This window comes from Arvicanthis niloticus, chromosome X, assembly GCF_011762505.2.
Source record: "Arvicanthis niloticus isolate mArvNil1 chromosome X, mArvNil1.pat.X, whole genome shotgun sequence".
NCBI classification, from domain to species: domain Eukaryota; kingdom Metazoa; phylum Chordata; class Mammalia; order Rodentia; family Muridae; genus Arvicanthis; species Arvicanthis niloticus.
In genome coordinates, this window is record NC_047679.1 from 52,657,261 (window position 1) to 52,675,736 (window position 18,476).

The 18,476-nt window shown below is 40.6% G+C and overlaps 1 protein-coding gene across 1 annotated transcript; it reads left to right on the forward strand.

Annotated features, from left to right (window-relative positions):
• The first annotated feature begins 2,642 nt into the window (after positions 1-2,642).
• On the forward strand, positions 2,643-13,991 carry Yipf6 (Yip1 domain family member 6). Its single transcript, XM_034485326.2, has 7 exons — positions 2,643-2,924; positions 4,476-4,604; positions 5,024-5,102; positions 5,681-5,723; positions 7,811-7,939; positions 8,475-8,632; positions 9,861-13,991. Exons 1-7 carry the CDS (start codon positions 2,868-2,870, stop codon positions 9,974-9,976), a joined length of 711 nt encoding a protein of 236 aa, XP_034341217.1. The 5' UTR covers positions 2,643-2,867; the 3' UTR covers positions 9,977-13,991.
• The last annotated feature ends 4,485 nt before the right edge of the window (positions 13,992-18,476 follow it).

Here is an 18,476-nt window from a genome sequence, read left to right on the forward strand (position 1 = left end):
TCCTAGAACTCACTCTGTAGACCAGGCTGGCCTCGAACTCAGAAATCTGCCTGCCTCTGCCTCCCAAGTGCTGGGATTAAAGGTGTGCGCCACCACTGCCCGGTTATCAATGGCATTTTGAAAGAGCGGTAAAGAAGCTAAGAGATGAGGTTAGAGATGAAAACTGAGTTGCAGTAGTAAGGGGGGATAACTAATGTTGGAGGCTGGCGAGGAACTAGAAGTAGTTATCAATGGAAGTAGAAAGAGACTTGAGTGATTGGATTAGTGTGGGAGACCAGGTAGAGGTGTAGTAGAAGGAAGGATTAGGATGGAGGGCCAAGGCTGTCTTTGAAGCAGCTGTATAAGACATTTTGCTGTTGTTATAATTGGTTTGTAAGATGAGTCTGTCTGTGTACCCCAGGATGATCCTGATCTTTCTGCCACCCCTTAGTGATGTGATTCCTAGCTGCCTTGGGCTGTTATGCCTTGCATATGATAGTCTCTTGAAATTCAAATAAGCTCGTATCAACTAGCCTAAAAGATTTAAGACAAAGTTTTGCCAAGTTGCCATGACTGGCCTGAAATTTTCTATGTAGACTAAACTGGCTTCAAAATAACAACAGTCTTCCTGTCACTGGGGATTACAAGCAAGCACCACCGCCCTGGCAAAGCCTAAATTCTGTTATCACTTCCACGAGTATTTGTTTAAGTACTGAAAATTTACTTGGTTTGAAGGAGATTTATTGTATTAATATTTAAGTAAAATAAAGAACAGCCATACCCCGAAGCTTATTCTGGGAAGTCTGGCTTTCTATAGTATCTCCTCCTCCACCTATTACTTGGGTTCCTTTCTGAATTGCCTATCCATAAAGCAATGCATTTTACTCTTTTTCTACCTCTCTTGGTTAAATAGCTAACACAGCATTTTTTTAAAACAGGCTCAGAGGGCATCTGCATAGGGAGAATGTTGATGACATCAACAATGGTTCTCTTGTTTGACATCACGTAAGCCTGTGGTAACAGGTGAGCCAGATCAACCAGGAGTCAGAAACATCTTAAATTTGCCAGGATGAGGTAGGGATGAAATTTGGTCCAGGCAGGGGTGGATCTTTTTTTACTTTTGCTTTTATTTTTGGTTACAATAGCTAAACCCTAACCATTCCCTGCCCACGACCCACGCCAGGAGCCACTACTGATGTATGACATTTTCAGTACTCGCCCCCAACTAGTTTAGCAACTTTAAAGTTGTAGTGGTGTTGGGACGTTAGTCTAGTGACGCTCTTCCACTTGATAGGAGATGAAGGAGAGAATCATTGTGCAGGACTTGTGGGGAGACAATACAAAGGTTTAAGGGCTTGAAGGAGTTTGAAGCTGGCTAAGAAGTTCAGGGAACTAGTAAGGCAAGGGCAGTAGTAGAAGGAGCAGAGGACAAGGGGATCAGGTTCTTCAACTTGAAGCCTTTTTTCTTTTTCCCTAGTAGAGAGCCCTGTTGGGGACATGGGGAATGGCACTTCAGAGCCACTTCCTGTGAACCGGCCCTGTCAAGCGCTGCTAGTCTAGGCTGGCAGCTGGTCCTACTTGGGCGCATCTTGGCTGTGTTTCTCTAGGATCCACTGGGCTCCGCTCTGCTCCGCAGCGGCGCTAGTGGTGGGATAGCCTACTTTCAGCTGGCTGCTGCTAGGTTCGGTTGGGATTGACAGGGCGCCAGCGGGCTCGGCAGCGCTTGGCTGAACGCCAATGCCTATGCATTCGACTTTGTTCGTCTGGACTCGGCTAGGTCCGGCTGTGTGCCGCAGATCACGGCTGCGTTCAGATTGGTTCGGCTGTGCCCTGCTGGGCTCGGCTGCGTTCGGCTGTGCGCCGACTAGGTTCGGTGGTGCGCTGCTGGGCTCGGCTAAGTTCGGCTAAGCTCGGCTGCGTGCTGCTGGGCTCGGCTAAGTTCGGCTAAGCTCGGCTGCGTGCTGCTGGGCTCGGCTAAGTTGGGCTGTGTTCGGCTGAGCGCCGATTAGCTTCGGCTGTGAGCCTCTGGGCTCGGCTGTGTTCGGCTAGGTTCGGCTGTGTACCTCTGGGCTCTGCTACGTTCGGCTGGAAGCCTCTGGGCTCGATTGTATTTGGCTGTGCACCGCTGGGTTCGGCTAAGTTCGGCTGTGCATCGCTGGGCTTGGCTGACTGCTACTAGGCTCCGCTAAATTTAGCTGGAGCCTCTGGGCTCGATTGGGTTCGGCTGTGCGCAGGGGAACTCGCTGCATTCAGCTAGGTTCGGCTGTGCGCCTCTGGGCTCCGTTGTGTTCGGCTGTGCGTTGCTGGGCTCAGCTGTGTTTGGCTAGGTTCGGCTGTGCACCTCTGGGCTCGATTGTGTTTGGCTGTGCACCGCTAGGTTCCGCTAAGCTCCGCTAAGTTCAGCTAGGCTGTGCGCCTCTGGGCTTGGCTCAATGCCACTGGGCTCGGCTAAGTTTGGCTGGAGCCGCTGGGTTCGGCCGTGCGCAGCGGGGCTCGGCTGAGTTCGTCTGGAGCCTCTGGGCTCGATTAGGTTCGGCTGTGCGTCACTGGGCTCAATTGGGTTCGGCTGTGTGCCGCGGGGCCCCGCTAAGTTTGGTTGGAACTTGGGGCACCGCTGGGCGTTTCGGAGAGTCTAGCCTGCGCTCTTAGTGGGGTAAAAGGCGGAACGCCGCCTATCGATACCGGGCCCCCCTAAAGTGAGCAAAGAGGAGCTCGGTCTCGAGTTCAGAGGCTACCGGACCACAAAAGCCAGCCGTGCACTGCAGCAGCCAGCCTCAGGCGCCTGTGGTGACGTCGTCTCCACGCGACAGCGCGTTGACCAGCCACGGTCTCCACGTCTCAGGTTTCGCAAAGACGCATGGGAGGGGAACAGACGGAGGTTTCTCAAGATGGCGGAAGCGGAGGACTCTCCGGGAGAACAGGAGGCAGCGTCATCTAAGCCCCTGGTGAGTTAGAGTACTGTGACAGCAGGGACTGAGGGTGAGGCAGAGCTCCCGGTAAAGAAGTCGGGAACGCGTCGAGGTCTGAGAGCTGGAGCTTCTTGGCCGTGCAGGCCCTTGCTTCTACAATCAGTTAGCACTACACCTGTTCCTTCAGCCTTTCCCTTCCGTTCGCTCTCCTGTGTCTTTCTGTGAATCTCTTCCGCCCTTCCACACTCTCGGGATTCCTTGACATTGAGTTAAATGCCGAGTTTGGAGTGGTTTCTGAAGTATCTTCTATCACTGTCATTTTATCAAGGCTTGTCACCGGTCATTGTGAAGTACTACAGAAGTAATGAAACTGCTTCCCGCAGGATGTTGTCGTTTTATTGGTTGTAACCTGAACCTTTACTTGTTCAGTGACTCTAGTAGGCTAATTATTATTTCCAGGTGCTTGCCATCCCCCTTCATGACATATATGTGTTACTAAGAGTGTTAAGAACTGTTTAAGAACGCAATACTGTTTAAGAATCCAGGCTTTACAGTTAAACCCATGTGAGCTAGAGTCCATGCACACTGAAGCTTGTGTAAGTTTGAGCACTTCATTTCAATGAAGGGTGTTTTTGTCTCTTACATGGAAATGAAGATACCTGCCTTTAAGAGTTTTCAGGAAGATAAAATGAGGTAACTTTATGAAGTCCCTAATATAGTCATGAGTGGAGAAGTATAAGGAAGTCATTGTTATGCCCTGACGTTCTTCCTTGCAAACAGTATTTGCTTATATAGTGTTTGCTCAATAAATGACTTCATTTCTTCTGTTTTAAATTGGCAGCGTAACAGTAGAGAAGTGAACTGAGAGGCAAGGGAACTTGATTCAAGTCCCAACTTTGCTGCTTACTAGCTCTATTTGTTCATCTCTTCTGCAAAAAAAAAAAATTATTTATCGAGCGTCTAGAGTGTTTTAGGCAATCTTTTAGGCACCAGGAATGAAACTTTAAAGGAGTGTATTGAGTCTGGTGATGTAGCTCAGTGGTAAATTGATTGCTTTGCATATGTAAGACCCTTTAGGTCCAGTCCCCAGCACTGAAGGGTTGTCATCTTATGGATTTGGGTCATCTTATGGATCAGTTGTGACCCTGAGTAAAATCTCTCTAAACCCCAGTTTAGTCTTTTGGAAAATGAAGAAGCTTATCAAATAATGAAAAGTATATAAACTAATGTAAACATTATGCCTACTGTGACATAGTTAAGGTTACCTAGCTGGTTTTAGTTTCTCTTTTCCCCAGACTGTTCGCCCTTTTGTGATGTCTCTGGTGTGTATAAGTATATATGCATGTTTATATGCATGAATGTATGTATGTAGGCATGTATAGACAGCAGCTTACTGTGTTAACTAGGCTGGCCTGGAACTCATGCTGGAAAGAAACTAAATCTTTCAAGGCAAGTGTCTGGCATTTACTGTCAATATTTTTTTCATTATATTCTACCAAATATCCAGGCCCAACTCTAGAAAATGGTGATGTTTCTGAAACATTTTGCAGCTATAACTTAATTTTCTTTCCCTCCATCTTTTCTCAGTTCGAAGGGTTGTCCGATGTGTCAATTTCACAGGACATCCCCATAGAAGGAGAGATTACTATTCCTGCAAGAGCTCGTGCTCAAGAATGTGACAGCTCCACACTAAATGAATCCGTTCGTCAGACCATTGTAAGTTACACTAGTTGAGAGACTGCTTCGGTGTTATGGGAGTAAATAGGCACTAACACTTTGAAATAGTTTTGTTTGATTTTTTTTTAATTCTTTTTTTCAAGATTTATTTATTTATTTTATGTGTTGCTGTCTTCAGACATTGCTGTCTTCAGACACACCAGAAGAGGGCATCAGATCCCATTACAGATGGTTGTGAGTCACCATGTGGTTGCTGGGACTTGAACTCAGGACCTCTGGAAGAGCAGTCAGTGCTCTTAACCTCTGAGCCATCTCTCCAGCATGGTTCTTTGATTTTTAATATATTTCTTCTACTGAAATTTAAGATTCCTCCTGTGAGTGAGTTGTTAGTTGGCAAACAGAGGGGACTTTCTGGTACTTTGATCATCACAGTACATGGAGTTATTTTTGTCTTTCAGATGCGAGATCTAAAAGCTGTGGGAAGGAAATTTATGCACGTTTTGTATCCAAGGAAAAGTAATGCTCTGTTAAGAGACTGTGAGTATATGAGGTTTTTAAGGATTTGTTTCAAACCATTGATGTCTTGTAGTTTCTGCTTTATAAAGCAAAGGCAAAAGTAATAAAGCTGATGCTGTTTTACAGGAATAAACAGTTATATAAATGAAATTTTTGGCAGAAATTTATAACAGGATTTTAGAAGCTGAAAGACCTGGCTCATTATATGAAGTTCCCCAATAATATAACCTTAGAAAATGCTCATAGTTGAATTTAGTAATGTGATTTGGCTATAGTTAGGAATTTGAGGTGATTGAGATTCTCTCCAGGCCCTGAAGCCACAGGCAGAATATCTTACTTGAATATTATGTCCATATGGGGAACAGATTGTCCATAGCTTTTAATGTGCTGGAACAGGGATTAGATGAAGATAGAGTAATTTATGACACATGAAGAGAACAAACTTTAAAGGATATGTGAAGTCAGGGAGGGAAACAGAAAGGTTGGGAAGGCTTAGGTAAAACTTGCTGCTAGGATTCTGAGTGGAAGGTAAGTAATTAGGTAAAGATGGAAAATATGGCATATGTTTTCTTAGCATCCTGTCTTTCCTTTCATTGTAGGGGATTTGTGGGGCCCATTGATACTTTGTGTGACACTTGCATTGTAAGTATTTCCACTTCCTTCCTCATTTGAGCTACTTTGTTTTCATGGAGTTCCAGAATTAAGGGAAAAAATTGACTAGGCCTTTAGGACCTCTTTTATTTTTGATAAGAGTTGTACTCTGTAGCCCAGCCCACTGGAACTTTCTATGTAGCCCAGGCTGGCTTCAGACTTGTGCTTTTCCTGGACCGACTTCTGAGTTCTAGTGTTTCAAGTATGCGCCACCACACCATAACTTAAAATGTAAATTTATCGTATACTCATTTAGATCATAATATAGTATTACTTTTCTTGTACTTATCAAGGAAATTGGTTCTGTGCCTTGAAAGGATAATTGTTAAGAGCTCTTGAAAAAATATATATTGCTGAGTTTTAAAAGATTAACCTTAGAGCTTATGTAGTTTCACTACACTTATTTGCAGAGACAACTGTAGGCCAAAAATGAACTCACTTGACATGTCTAGTGATAGAACTAGTTGGATAGCATCAGTGTTGGGTCCCCTGCCTCCCAGATTAGTTAATATTCTTTCCACTCGACTATACTCAAGTGATAGGGATTCCAGAAAACAAAGAATGCACCCAATGCTCAGGATTTGGAATAGAATACACACAACCATAGAATACAAACTCCTCCACATACTAGAAGACAGCATAACCAGACAAGACTTAATAGATTAACTTCTTTATCCTATGTAATATGAGATTATGGACCTTTTTAATTATTATTTTTCAGGAAAAACATACCAAGTCTAAGTATTCTAAGTTCAGAATTCAAAACATTTTACATCTATTAAATTTTTAGATGCACAATATTCAGTATTTACTCAGTTTCAAAGCAAAGTCCTTTAGGAAAAATATATATACTGATTTTTAAAAATCAGCAACTAAATAAGTGTAAAGACTTTCTATTATTGAGCATGTGCTCTAAAACCTTAATGCATGAATTACAAGTTCATAGCTGAGCATGATGCCTATAACCCTGGCACTCAAGAAGCTGAGGCAAGAAGATGACAGGTTAGATAGAGGCTTAGCCTAGGCCACACAACTATACCTTGGTTAAAAAACAAGCAAGCAGTTCTTTGACTATTTGTGTTTATTGTCTTGCTTGTTCCTTGACTATTTGCATCTATTGTATTGCTAGTTCCTCAACCTAGAACTGACCTTAATACTTGCGTGTATTAAAGTGGTATAAAAGCAAAAAGAAGGAGGGAGGATGGGATAGGGGGTTTCTAGGGAGGGGAAATGGGGAAAGGTGATAGCATCTGAAATGTAAATAAATAAAATATCCAATAAAAAAGAATTTAAACTGAAAGAAGTAAAAGAAAAACAAGCAAGCAAGCAAGCAAACAGACCATCATTCAGATCTGCTAACAGCTAGAAAAGTAACCTAAGCCCCCAGAATACTGATTTGATAACTGACAAGCCCTTCTTGCCCTGCCAGCTACACCTGATGGTGTTGTTGGAATGGAGGTCAGGTGTGAAAAAAAAAATCTCACTTTTTACATAAGTACAGATTCCTTTTTGTTTTGCTTGGGAATGTAACCTAGGGCTTCATACATGCTAGGTAGACCCACTACCACTGAGATTATCCTCACCAGACAATTGCATTCTTTTCTTCTAACTCAAGAATTTTCTGGCTCCATCTTCCCAGTGTTGGGATTGATACATATCACCAAAACCATCTTCAGAAATGCATAGTCTTAGATGAAGCATTTCAACTTAAAAATACTGTCAAACTAAATTTAAAACTATTTTACATGTTTTATGAACAACAACAAAAATCTCATGCTTGTGAGCTTTGGCCCTTAAGTTCAATAACTTCTGCTTGGACAGAGAGACTTTGAGTAAGCCAGTTAAACTCTCCAGAAAGGTCAAAGTGCAACACTCCTTATAGTCCTCAGCATTTGGAGTTTTAACTAAGGAAGTCTGGCCAGATTCTTATAAATTTTCCTTATAAAAAGTACACATTACAGTACAGAGTAAATACTGATGTTCAAATGAGATATACTACAGCAGTCTGGTGAGAATGCATGCCTGTGAGGCTTTGTATAAAAGGTAGTTTTATACTAGTTTTCATACTGTTTTCTTAGGATGTTACAGAAAAGTTCCATAGATGTGGAGAATGACGGAGGCAGCCCAGAGTTCGCAGAAGTATTCGTTATCATCTGGTTCGGAGCAGTTACCATCACGCTAAATTCCAAACTTCTTGGTGGAAACATGTGAGTATCATATGAACCTTTTTCCTGTTTGCTAGGTATCACACGGTAGATTTTAGAAAGACTGTACTATTTTGCTTTTTTTTTTTTTTTAATGACTTAAGGACCAAATAAAAAGTTCTTTTAAAACTAAATTGAAATAAAATTTAAAGTTCACTGATAAGCTTCAGATTTTCTCTTTAAATTTTGAACTTACAGACAAAACCTATGGTACAACACATTTTCAAATTGATCTCTAACTAGAATAGATTAAGAACTACATTATAGAGTCAGTGGAATACTTCTAGGAATTAGAGTAGATTATTTGATAGTAGAAAATTGACATTTATGGTGCCTAACGGGAACAGGAAGGGTATAGAGAAGATGAAAGTATATGATAAAAGAGACTAGACTCATGAAATTACCATTAGGGCAAAGGTATGGATAGGCTAGCAGGAAGGAGGCAGTGGTGCGTAGAATGTCTATAAGATACCTGTACAATGGGCTATGTCTTGATACTACTCAACGACACTTATGATCTGTGAATATGTGTTTGTAGTTCTTTTTTTCAGAGTCTCTGTGTATTAGGATACTGCATACTTCCTTTGAACATTGCAATGCTGATCTGCCGCCTGCTGCTTTTGGCAGGGCAGGGACCAATAAACTTCATGGTTCGGCTTTTTGTGGTGTTGGTGATGTTCGCTTGGTCTGTGATAGGTGAGTAAGGGAACATAAACAACCAAGATAACATAAGACCACGGGTTAAAAAAAAGAGCCGATTATGAACAATGAAATTCTACTGTCAAATGAAAGTAGTAGCCATAGAATCCTCTGTTCTAAGTAAGTATTAAAGGTGATGATGTCCACATTTTGTGAGCTGGCTATCTGTGCAGTCACTAGGTATGGTGGTGTGCACTTACAATCCCAGCTACTTTGCAGACTTGAGGCAAGAAGATTGCAAGTTCAAGGCAGCCTGGGCAGCTTAGCAAACCCTGTCTCAGAATGAAAATTTTATGACAAGGCTGGGAATATAGTAGTCCTCATGGTACAGCGTTTATGGGCCCTGGGCTCAAGCCTCTACACCACAGAACAAAACAAAATAAAAAGATGTCTATAACCACATTGTTTGAGACAGAATCTCTGTGTCATTCAGATTGGCCTTGAACCCATGATCCTCCTGCCTTTGCCTCCCAAATTGTTGGGATTACAGGCCTGCACCACTCTGTCCAGCCTATAAGGGGTATTCTTAATGAGTAAGAAGATGAGTAGGCTTTTATTGGATGAATAGAATGATAGCACTTAAAGAGAGCTGATGCGTTGCAGGCCTATGGTCCCTATAGTCCCACTGGAGAGGTAGCAGGAGTATTATGAGTTCAAAGTCAACTTTGGCTACATGGTATGTTCAAGGTCAGTGAATTAAACATCAAGACCTTGTTTGAAAAAACAATGCCAATAGTGGCAGTAACAAACAGACCAGTCTCCCCCATTAACTCACAAAAAAGAAGGAAGCAGTTTGAAACATTTAGCATAGGAGCAAATAACCTTACTCATATTTAAACCTGCTAAGCATAACTCAGTGTCTTTCTAGAATAGGTTAAGAAACCTGCTTAAGAAGGATTTGCATCCAAAATAGCCAAAAACTTTTGAAGCTTTAGTATATGAAAGAAGCTGCCCTGGGGTGTGGTAAGTCATTAGTGAACTCTGCTTATGTGTGTTGTTGCAGATGGAACCTAGGACCTTGTCCATTCTAAACAAGTGCTCTACCACCAAGCCACATGCTCCTGCCCTATAACTGAACTTGTATTATTCTCTGAGGAGCCCCAGATAAAGCTGAACTTTTAGTGTATTCCTATAATCTAGATTATGCCAATCACATTGGAGTTTAGTAAATATTAGTAGTTCTGAAAATATGACTATACTAAATACTCCTTTTTGTTTTCTTTAGCATCAACAGCATTCCTTGCTGACAGCCAGCCTCCAAACCGAAAAGCCCTGGCAGTGTATCCTGTCTTTTTATTCTACTTTGTTATCAGTTGGATGATACTCACATTCACTCCATAAGTCTGGATACACACATTCAATACCAATGAACTGAAGGCTCACCTGAAAGATAATGGTTATCAACAACAGCTTCCCCCACTCTTGTTCAGTTGTTGGGTATTAAAAGGGAGCCACATACCACCGTTGTCATTTATATAAGAAACTGATATTTTCAAGGCTGTCATTTCCTCCGTTATTATTTTCAAATACTTGTGTATACCATACATAGTAACATGCCTCCTTAAGGCATGATGAAGCTATTTGTGTGACAACCAGTGACTCGAGCAAGTGGATCCACTCTACAAATTACAAAGAGTTGGTGACCATCTTCAGCTTAGAGAATATTTGTTCAGGTGCAGCTCTTAAACACATTGCCTTATGACTATTAGAATATGCCTCTTTTCATAAACAACAGTCTGTATCCATTTCTTTTCTCCCCCAAACTCGAGAGGGCAACAACAAGAGGTTAGGCTTATAGATGTGGGAAGAGAAAACGTGTTAACTAATTTTCAGATTTTCATCAGAGGTACAGCTATACTTGGTTTGTCATTTGTTTTTAAGCAAATAACATCTAAAGAATCAGCTTTTAAAATATTTTTGTATACCTACCGTTCTGTCATGTGTAACAGTACCTCAGCTAACATTCTAGTTTTAATCTTTCATACAATGATAGCAGTCAAACATGTAACTTCCCTTTGACTGAAGTTCTTGACGGTTTAATGTTTGAGCATTTCTAAATAGTAGAGGATTTCAGAAATCTAGGTTTATCGTTTGTAATGTGTATTGTCATGTGGGCACCTTCCTTTAAGGTATAGCTTAGATATAGCATATCTAAAAGAACCTATTTTGTACAACTTGGCCTCAGACTAGAAAGGAGGCTACATCAGAAGCGTGCATTTAACCAAATGGACATAGAGATCTTGTGCTTTGAAGGCTCGATAATGGAAGGATGCTTACATACATGATGAAGGGTTAGTTAAAGTTTACAGCTGCTGCCTTTCCATAGTGGGCTCAGCGGGGGTTTTTTTTCCCATTATATATATGGATTTTTTTGTAGTTGGTGGCAGTGGGTAGGGAATAGCAATTTGTTTTGTGTGTTTTAGACTTCATTTGTAAAGCTAGTTAGCTTCCCTTTAGATATGCACATTTTGCACATGTGCATCTACCTGTACTCTCAGATATTTATGCACAAGAGTGAAGGCTTTTCAGGGAACAGAACAGCTAAGGCAGGCTGATTTTCAGCTAAACAGGACTCCTGTAACATAGTAAGAACTGATACCTTCTGTATGTTTCATATTGAAGAACTCTAATAGATGAAGATCAGGAGTCAGAAAACATTCATTGTAAATATGCAGTTACTTGTAAAGATAGAAACTTCTTAGTCCATGTGTTTTATCATAGAATTTAAATATTTATTGATTTTTGTATTTAAAGACTACCTTCATATAAATATATGATTCTAAAAACATAATTTTTCTCATTCTCAGAGTAACCAAATGAGCACTAGGCCAAATGGGTTCATGGGATGAGTTACAAAGCATTAAATTACTGAGTTTATCCTCTGTCCCAACCTTGTCTAGTGGTTTGGGGGTATATTTGAATTCATTGTAATTTATCTTTTAAATTATAAACCCTGTGAGGATAAATCTGGTATTTCAATCTTGAAAACTTTAAAACTGGACTGGAGAGATGGCTCAGCGGTTAAGATCACTGACTGCTCTTCCAGAGGTCCTGAGTTCAATTCCAAGCAACCACATGGTGGCTCACAGCCATCTGATGTCCTTTTCTGGTGTGTCTGAAGACAGCTACAGTGTACCCATATAAATAAAATGAATATTTAAAAAAGAAAACTTTAACCCTAATATTTGAAATTTGTCATAAAATATTTCTTTCCAGTATCTGAAAATTTTAAACTTTCCATTCAAATATCTTTCCTAAATTGTTTTGTAATCTGCCCAAGTAATTATAATAATGAAGTAACCATACTTCTCAAATTTAGTCTTTACTGGATTTTACTCAGGTGAAACATTTACTCTGAAATTCCTAAGGCCACAAACCAGAAGGGTTTTGGAGGGTTAAACACATTGGACATAAGGCAGCTTGCTCCTGTGTGTGTTAATCTGTTGCTCTTGGGTGATTTGATGAATGGTTTTTATATGACTTAAAGTGGGAACGTAGGCCTGAGGCTGTAGTTCAGTGATAGTGCCTTTGCCAGGCATTCACAGTACTCTAGGTTCAATCTTTTCCATTGCCAAAAAAGTGGATAAACTGGAGGCCTAGTCACTTTTTTCTGGAATTAAATGATCAAGGGATGTAAGTATTTTTAATATATGAAAAAATCTCTTGGTTTCTGTGACAAGTGAAGTCCTGACTCTGGAAGTTGTAATATAGCTTTTCCTGGTTTGCTGCAAAGGCACATGGTTGATTATAGAAAGGGGGACTGGAGGGGCAGAAGCATCCAGGAAAGGAACTCCTGTTCTAAGATGGCGTAATTCATGCTTCTGGTGAATTCCAAGCTTTTGAGTATCCCTGCAGAATGTGCATGGGTATCACAGCCAACTTGGATGATCACCTGCTGCTTCTACATCTGAGACCATGACACTGTTTTACATGTCTTAGCAATAGGAAGAGTAAAAACTTGATTTAATTGGGGTTCAGGTTACAAAACTCTAATGATGACAACGTATTTGAATGTTCTCTATGTTTCTTAAAAATCATCAAATTTTAAGGGTTTTTGTATGTGTGCTTTGTTTGGTTTTGGCTTCAAAGTTATGTAAGTTGAATTTGATCTTTTCATTATGGGATCTTTTGTTGGGCAAAGTTACATAGCATGAGACTGATAAGCATATCACTGTTGATTCTGTCTTTTATAAATAGTACCCTCAAAAATGTGATAGAAGGCTAATAAGCCTATACTTGGAGATATAATATAATCTGTTGACTTACTGCATTTGAGCTGACTGGTTTTTCCTGGACATGAAAATGAAAATTTGTCGGTTGATATTTTTGGGTACCATCAAGTTGTGCGTGCTAGTATGGTTTGAGCGCTGAAGTGATCTTTAACTAGACTGTTGGTTTCTATGATGGTTGAATGGAAGTAAATTGTGAATGTTGATGAATCCATGTATGTAAATTAGAAATCCTTCTCTAGATTCTGTGTGCTTTTGTTATATAGAACTGAAATAATTTGTGATTATTAATAACTAACAGTTATTGGGCATTTACTGTATATCAGTTTACTATTCTAATTTAAAAAATTTGTAATAGCTATATTAAAGTACACTTTACCACAAAAATTCATCCTTTCAAAGTGTACAATTCAGCAATACTTACTATCTTCACAGAATTACCCAACCATTACCACTATCTAATTTGAGAATGTCTGTCTTTATCACTGTGCAGAGAAACAAGTCATTCCTGTTCTCTATTCACCTTCAGTCCCTGTCAACTGCCAGTCTACTTTCTATCCATCTGGCCAGGTACTATTCTCAATACTTGCTCTGTTTCCACCACTCTTTAATATAAAGTGCTATAATTTTCATTTTACAGTAGAAAGTTTAGGCGCAGAAATGTAATTGCCCAAGGTCATGTATTGATGCATGCAAGTGAATTCCTGGTAAGAACACATTAGATGAAATGCAGTTTGTATTGCACTGTTAGGCACACAGAATGAACACATTCCTTCCCAGGGTATGTCCCCTCTTACTCACCTTTGCACCATAGAACTGACTGGAGGTAGATATGTCTGTTTTTTCCCCAGAGTAATGAACTCTGGCATCTGAGCACACAAAGCAGGCAGACTTAGACATAAGTTTGCTGCCCTTACTCCTCCTTGAAACCCCCCTTTCCTCTCTTCACATACACAATCTATTTTTCTTTAAGCTTGAAGAATCAAACTACTACTAAAAATTCCGTTTCACGTATACCACATAGGGAACTGGGTCTATTTCTAAGACTTAAGATTAAAGTCATTCAAGAACTGAATGCCTTTCTATTTGGATAGATGTGGTGAGAATAAAGATTTTGCCTTAATAAAGCTTGTTCATTTCTGGTCTTCTTTGGTACTCTAATCCTGATCTTTCCTATGAGCAATAAACCTGTGCAAAGAAACCTGTAAAATGGTTTGTGGATGTTATATGTGCCAATAAATACATTAGGGGTAAATTTGTGTCTGCCTTTGTACTAAAGGCACAGAAATATTTGCACTATATTCATGGCAGGTGATATCAAATATGTAGAATTGTGTGGAACAAGTTTAAAAGGAAAGTCAAATTTATTGAGCAAATATGGTACGCCAAGCTCTGTATTGGGCCTTAATACATTGTATCTCCTCTATTCACAACATTTTTGTAGTCAAATACAGTGCCAAGCTCATAAGAACAGCTGGGACAAGCTGAGTAAAGGTTTCTTGCAGCAAATAATTGGAAACTAAGGAAGTTTAAAGGTAGAGTTTGCTGTGCCAGGAAGGAGAATGCCTTCAGTGGAGTATCTTGCTGAAAGTGGCTTTAAACAATATATGAGGACATGGAGATTAATTGGATTAGGGGTAGGGGAATGTCCCTGTGTTTATAATTTGAAGCCTAGAAGACTGCATGCTTCTGAGAACAGCTGAGTAGGTACTGCCTCTGGGTATCAAAGTGGTGATCTTTTTTGGATGACTGCAAATACAAGCCTGCAGGGTAGTGTAGTCCTGGTTTACAGGTGTCATTAGTGTTGAAGGAACATGGTATTTTGAATGTCTTGATGAGAACAGTGCTGAAGGACAAGAGTGAAGAATTGTAAGTCTAAATGGTAAAGTTTAAACAATCCACCATGGATTTCACGGGTTATCTTCATCTAACACTTATTTCTGTAAGGCTGTTACCATCTTACAGTGCTGAGGGCCACACCCAGGGCTTTGTGCATACTAAGCAAGTGCTGTACCACTGAGCCCTTGGCTTTTTGAGGCAGGGTCTTACCACATAACAGACTAGCATTCTTTGCCTTGGCCTCCTAAGTATTGAGATTACAAGGCATGTAACCACAAAGTTAACTCATCAGGAGGATGTTCTGATTCAAGCTTTTGGCTATAGTAAAAGACGGGAGAAAAGACAGGTCAATAGATACATTTAAGTATATTGTTGACACTTAAAAGTCATGATGACTGGGAGCCCACAGAAAAGACATTTTCGTTATTTTGTGAAAGTGGCCCATGAAACCAGTTACTTGGCAATCTGTGGAAAGAAGAAAGCTCTCTGGTGTCAATGGAGAGATTGTGCTGCACATTTCATATATGCTTTCATGGAGCACTTCATATTAGTCCAAAGCATGTTGAAGCACCAACATGCCACACCCAAGGCCACACAAGTACTAAATTTAGATAAAGCCTCTTCTTGAAGCCAAGCCTACCTGGCTCTGGAAAGCAATTCAGCTAGAATTAGTTGAATATGAGCTACATGTAATAGAAAAGCCAGAAACAGTTGACTAAGTAAAATAAAGGCTTATAGCTCATTTTTAAAAAGTCTAGGTCTGGAGAGATGGCTACATACTTAAGAGCACTTGTTGCTATTGCAAATGACTTGGTTTGATTCTCAGCACCCACGTGGTGACTAACAACCTATAACTCCGGTTTTAGGGGATCCAAACCCCTCTTCTGACATCCCTACTCACAGGTATGTACATGGTGGACATACATATATACAGAGCAATCATACACATAATTTTAAAAAAAAACTGTAAAGATGGAAAGTTACTACTGGTAGTTCCTTGATATCATCTAGAATCCAGATTTCAAAATTCTTCATGCCATTTTCAGTTTCCTTCCTAAATGTGACATGGGCCAAGATTGCTGCAGGAGCCCAATTCATTGTACTCACACAGCAGTTTAGACATAGAAGACAGGCAGCTTTGAGTGACTGAGTTATCTGTCAGCTACCTTTGTAGAAGACTGACAGTTTCTATTTGCTAAAGAGATTATCCGGGGCATCTCTAGATCCAGAGACAGGCTAAGAAATGCACACTTGACTGTGCATTACTGCCCTAAATCAAGTTGGAGTGCTGCTGTTAGGGACTGGATATTCATTGGCAGCAGATACTCTTCATCACAGTGCTTCTCTTAAATCAATTAACTTTTTCTAGGTAGTGGGGACTGTCAGGCTTTAGACTGAGTTCACCACAGGTGCTAGGCAAGCCCTCCACCATTGGAGCTACATTCCCACCCTTATAAATGCACCCAATTTTGGAAATAGGGTTCTCTTTTTATTTTAAAATCTTTCAAAGTTGTACACGCCCATGATGCACTTTGATCATATCCCCCGACATTATCCTTCCTCACTTACCCCCCTTTCTCCTCCCACCAAACTCTTCCTCTTAACAAGCCTCCCTCCTACTTCCAAATCTTTTTGTATGTGTGTGTTCCATTTAACTGGGGTTGCTTCCATGAGCATACAGTGGATGTTACCAGTGGTTAAAGGAGAGGATAACTCTTGACAGATGGGTAAAGCTTTATGAGACCCTCCAATCCACAATGGAATGTTGATGGAGCCAGTCCTGTGCAGGAGCCTACTGCTGCTCTGAGTTGAGACCGATTTTCAAGACATTCTTCCTCTCTACAGTTCCTTCGACCCCAGAGCTATCTAAAACTTGATGACTGACCTAGGACTGAATCATTGAGACTTTAAGACTGGTGTTTGGTTTCACTTTCCCTTTCATTACTTTCTAGCTTTTTTCCCCTTTTGTGAAACAGAGTCTCATTGTTTAGCCCAGGCTCTCCTCAAATGCACAGACCTGCCTCAGCCTTCTGTGTGTTGGGGTTACAGTCATAGGCCACCACACTTTACTGGAGATAGACCGATGGTCTTGCTAAGCATGGACCCACCGGTCTTTCATTTTTGGTGGTTCATATTTCTAGCAAAATTTCAATTTTGTGTGAAGAACATGTATCTGCTGGCAATGGGTTTTCTTAGTTTCAGTTGTAGCATATGCATGAGAATAGTTTTACTTAATTTCTAAACCTTATTTCCACCTAAGAAACAACTCAAAAATGATGGTCATCTTTTATTAGCACTTTTGGATATTCTGCCCTTCTTGTTCTCTGATAAGAAACTAAGTTGTGTAACCGGTATGCTTCTGTAAGGAATGCACCCCATTCTCTGGTTGATTTCAGCTCTGTTTTCTCCCATTGATGCTGTTTCATAACATTCTTAGGTATTTAGGCACGGATGCTTGCTGAGGTTTGACAATAAAGTTGTCCAGCTAAGACACTAGATTGGCCTTGAACTTGAGATCCCGCTGTTCCGAGCCCCTCCGTGTCCCCTCCGCCCGAGAAAAGGGACACATGAGGCGGTGTTCGGGTGGTTACCACAGCGAGGCTTTATTCTTGTACAAGCAGAAGCGGAAAGACGGAAAGACTGGAAGAGGCACTGCTTATATACACCCTAGAGTGACGTGTTCACTTCTGATTGGCTGTTCACTCATTACCCATAATATGCCCCGGGGTGGGTAGTGATTTGGCGCGCTTTTTGCCTTTTGCACCTGCGCAGTCAGTTGTTTACTAGTGGGAAGACAGGATGCCCTCGCCATCTTGGAATGGCGAATATATCACCGCCAACCGCGGCTTCTTACATCCCGCTTCTCCAGTGAGCCACTGCACACCCTTCAAAAGGCTCTGGAAGGGTGGTGGCATTTCATTTCCAGCTCTATAGATCAATCAGAGCCAGGGCCTTGTTCATGCTAGGCAAGCACTCTACTACTGAAACATACCTTAGCCCCCATCCCCTTCTTTTGAGACAAGGTCTCTGGGCTGACCTCAAATTTCTGATCATTCTACTTCAGTCTCCCAAGTGCTGGGGAACCTGTAGGTTTCACTTGCACCAAGTTTTGAAAATTTTTTAACTATTGCCTTTCCCAAAAAAATTCCTTCATTTCACCCTTTTCTTCTGAGAGTCTAAAGGCAAGAGTGTTAGGGATTTCAGCCTTGTCCCGCTATTGTTTGAGATTCTGTTAATGTCTGTTTTTCTTTCTCTGTATGTTTTAGATGGCAGGACTTGATTTGCCCTTGCCCCGGGCTTCAATATTACTCAATGTGGCACTATTGCTAAGCCTGTCTTTATTTTAAGTTGTAGTATGTTGTTCATTCTGTACATATTTAGCTTTGTTTTGTTAAAATGGTGTCACTTGATCCAACTACTAAGGGAAAAAAACTATGGAGGTTCCTTTTTTTAAAAAAAAAAGCACTAATAATATAATTACTATATGACTTTACTTCTGGGTATATACGTGATGGTCAGATCACAGATGTAGGTCACATGCACAATCATAATGCTGCTATCCATAGACCCAAGTTATAGAATCAGCCTAGGGATATATCAATGGACAGGTGGAAAGGGGGCAACTGAGGATCATATTAAACAAAATCAGGTGAAAGAAAGACAAATATCTTTTCTCTCACTTATGAACCCTGGTATTCTTTATAGATAGGTAAAACTATGAATATATATATATATATATATATATATATATATATATATATGGCAGAAAGACA

Coding starts and splice junctions, on each gene's coding strand:
- Yipf6 (XM_034485326.2), top strand. CDS start 2,868: ATGGCGGAAGCGGAGGACTCTCCGGGAGAACAGGAGGCAGCGTCATCT. Junction 2,925..4,475: donor CAGCGTCATCTAAGCCCCTG/GTGAGTTAGAGT, acceptor ATCTTTTCTCAG/TTCGAAGGGTTGTCCGATGT. Junction 5,103..5,680: donor TAATGCTCTGTTAAGAGACT/GTGAGTATATGA, acceptor CTTTCATTGTAG/GGGATTTGTGGGGCCCATTG.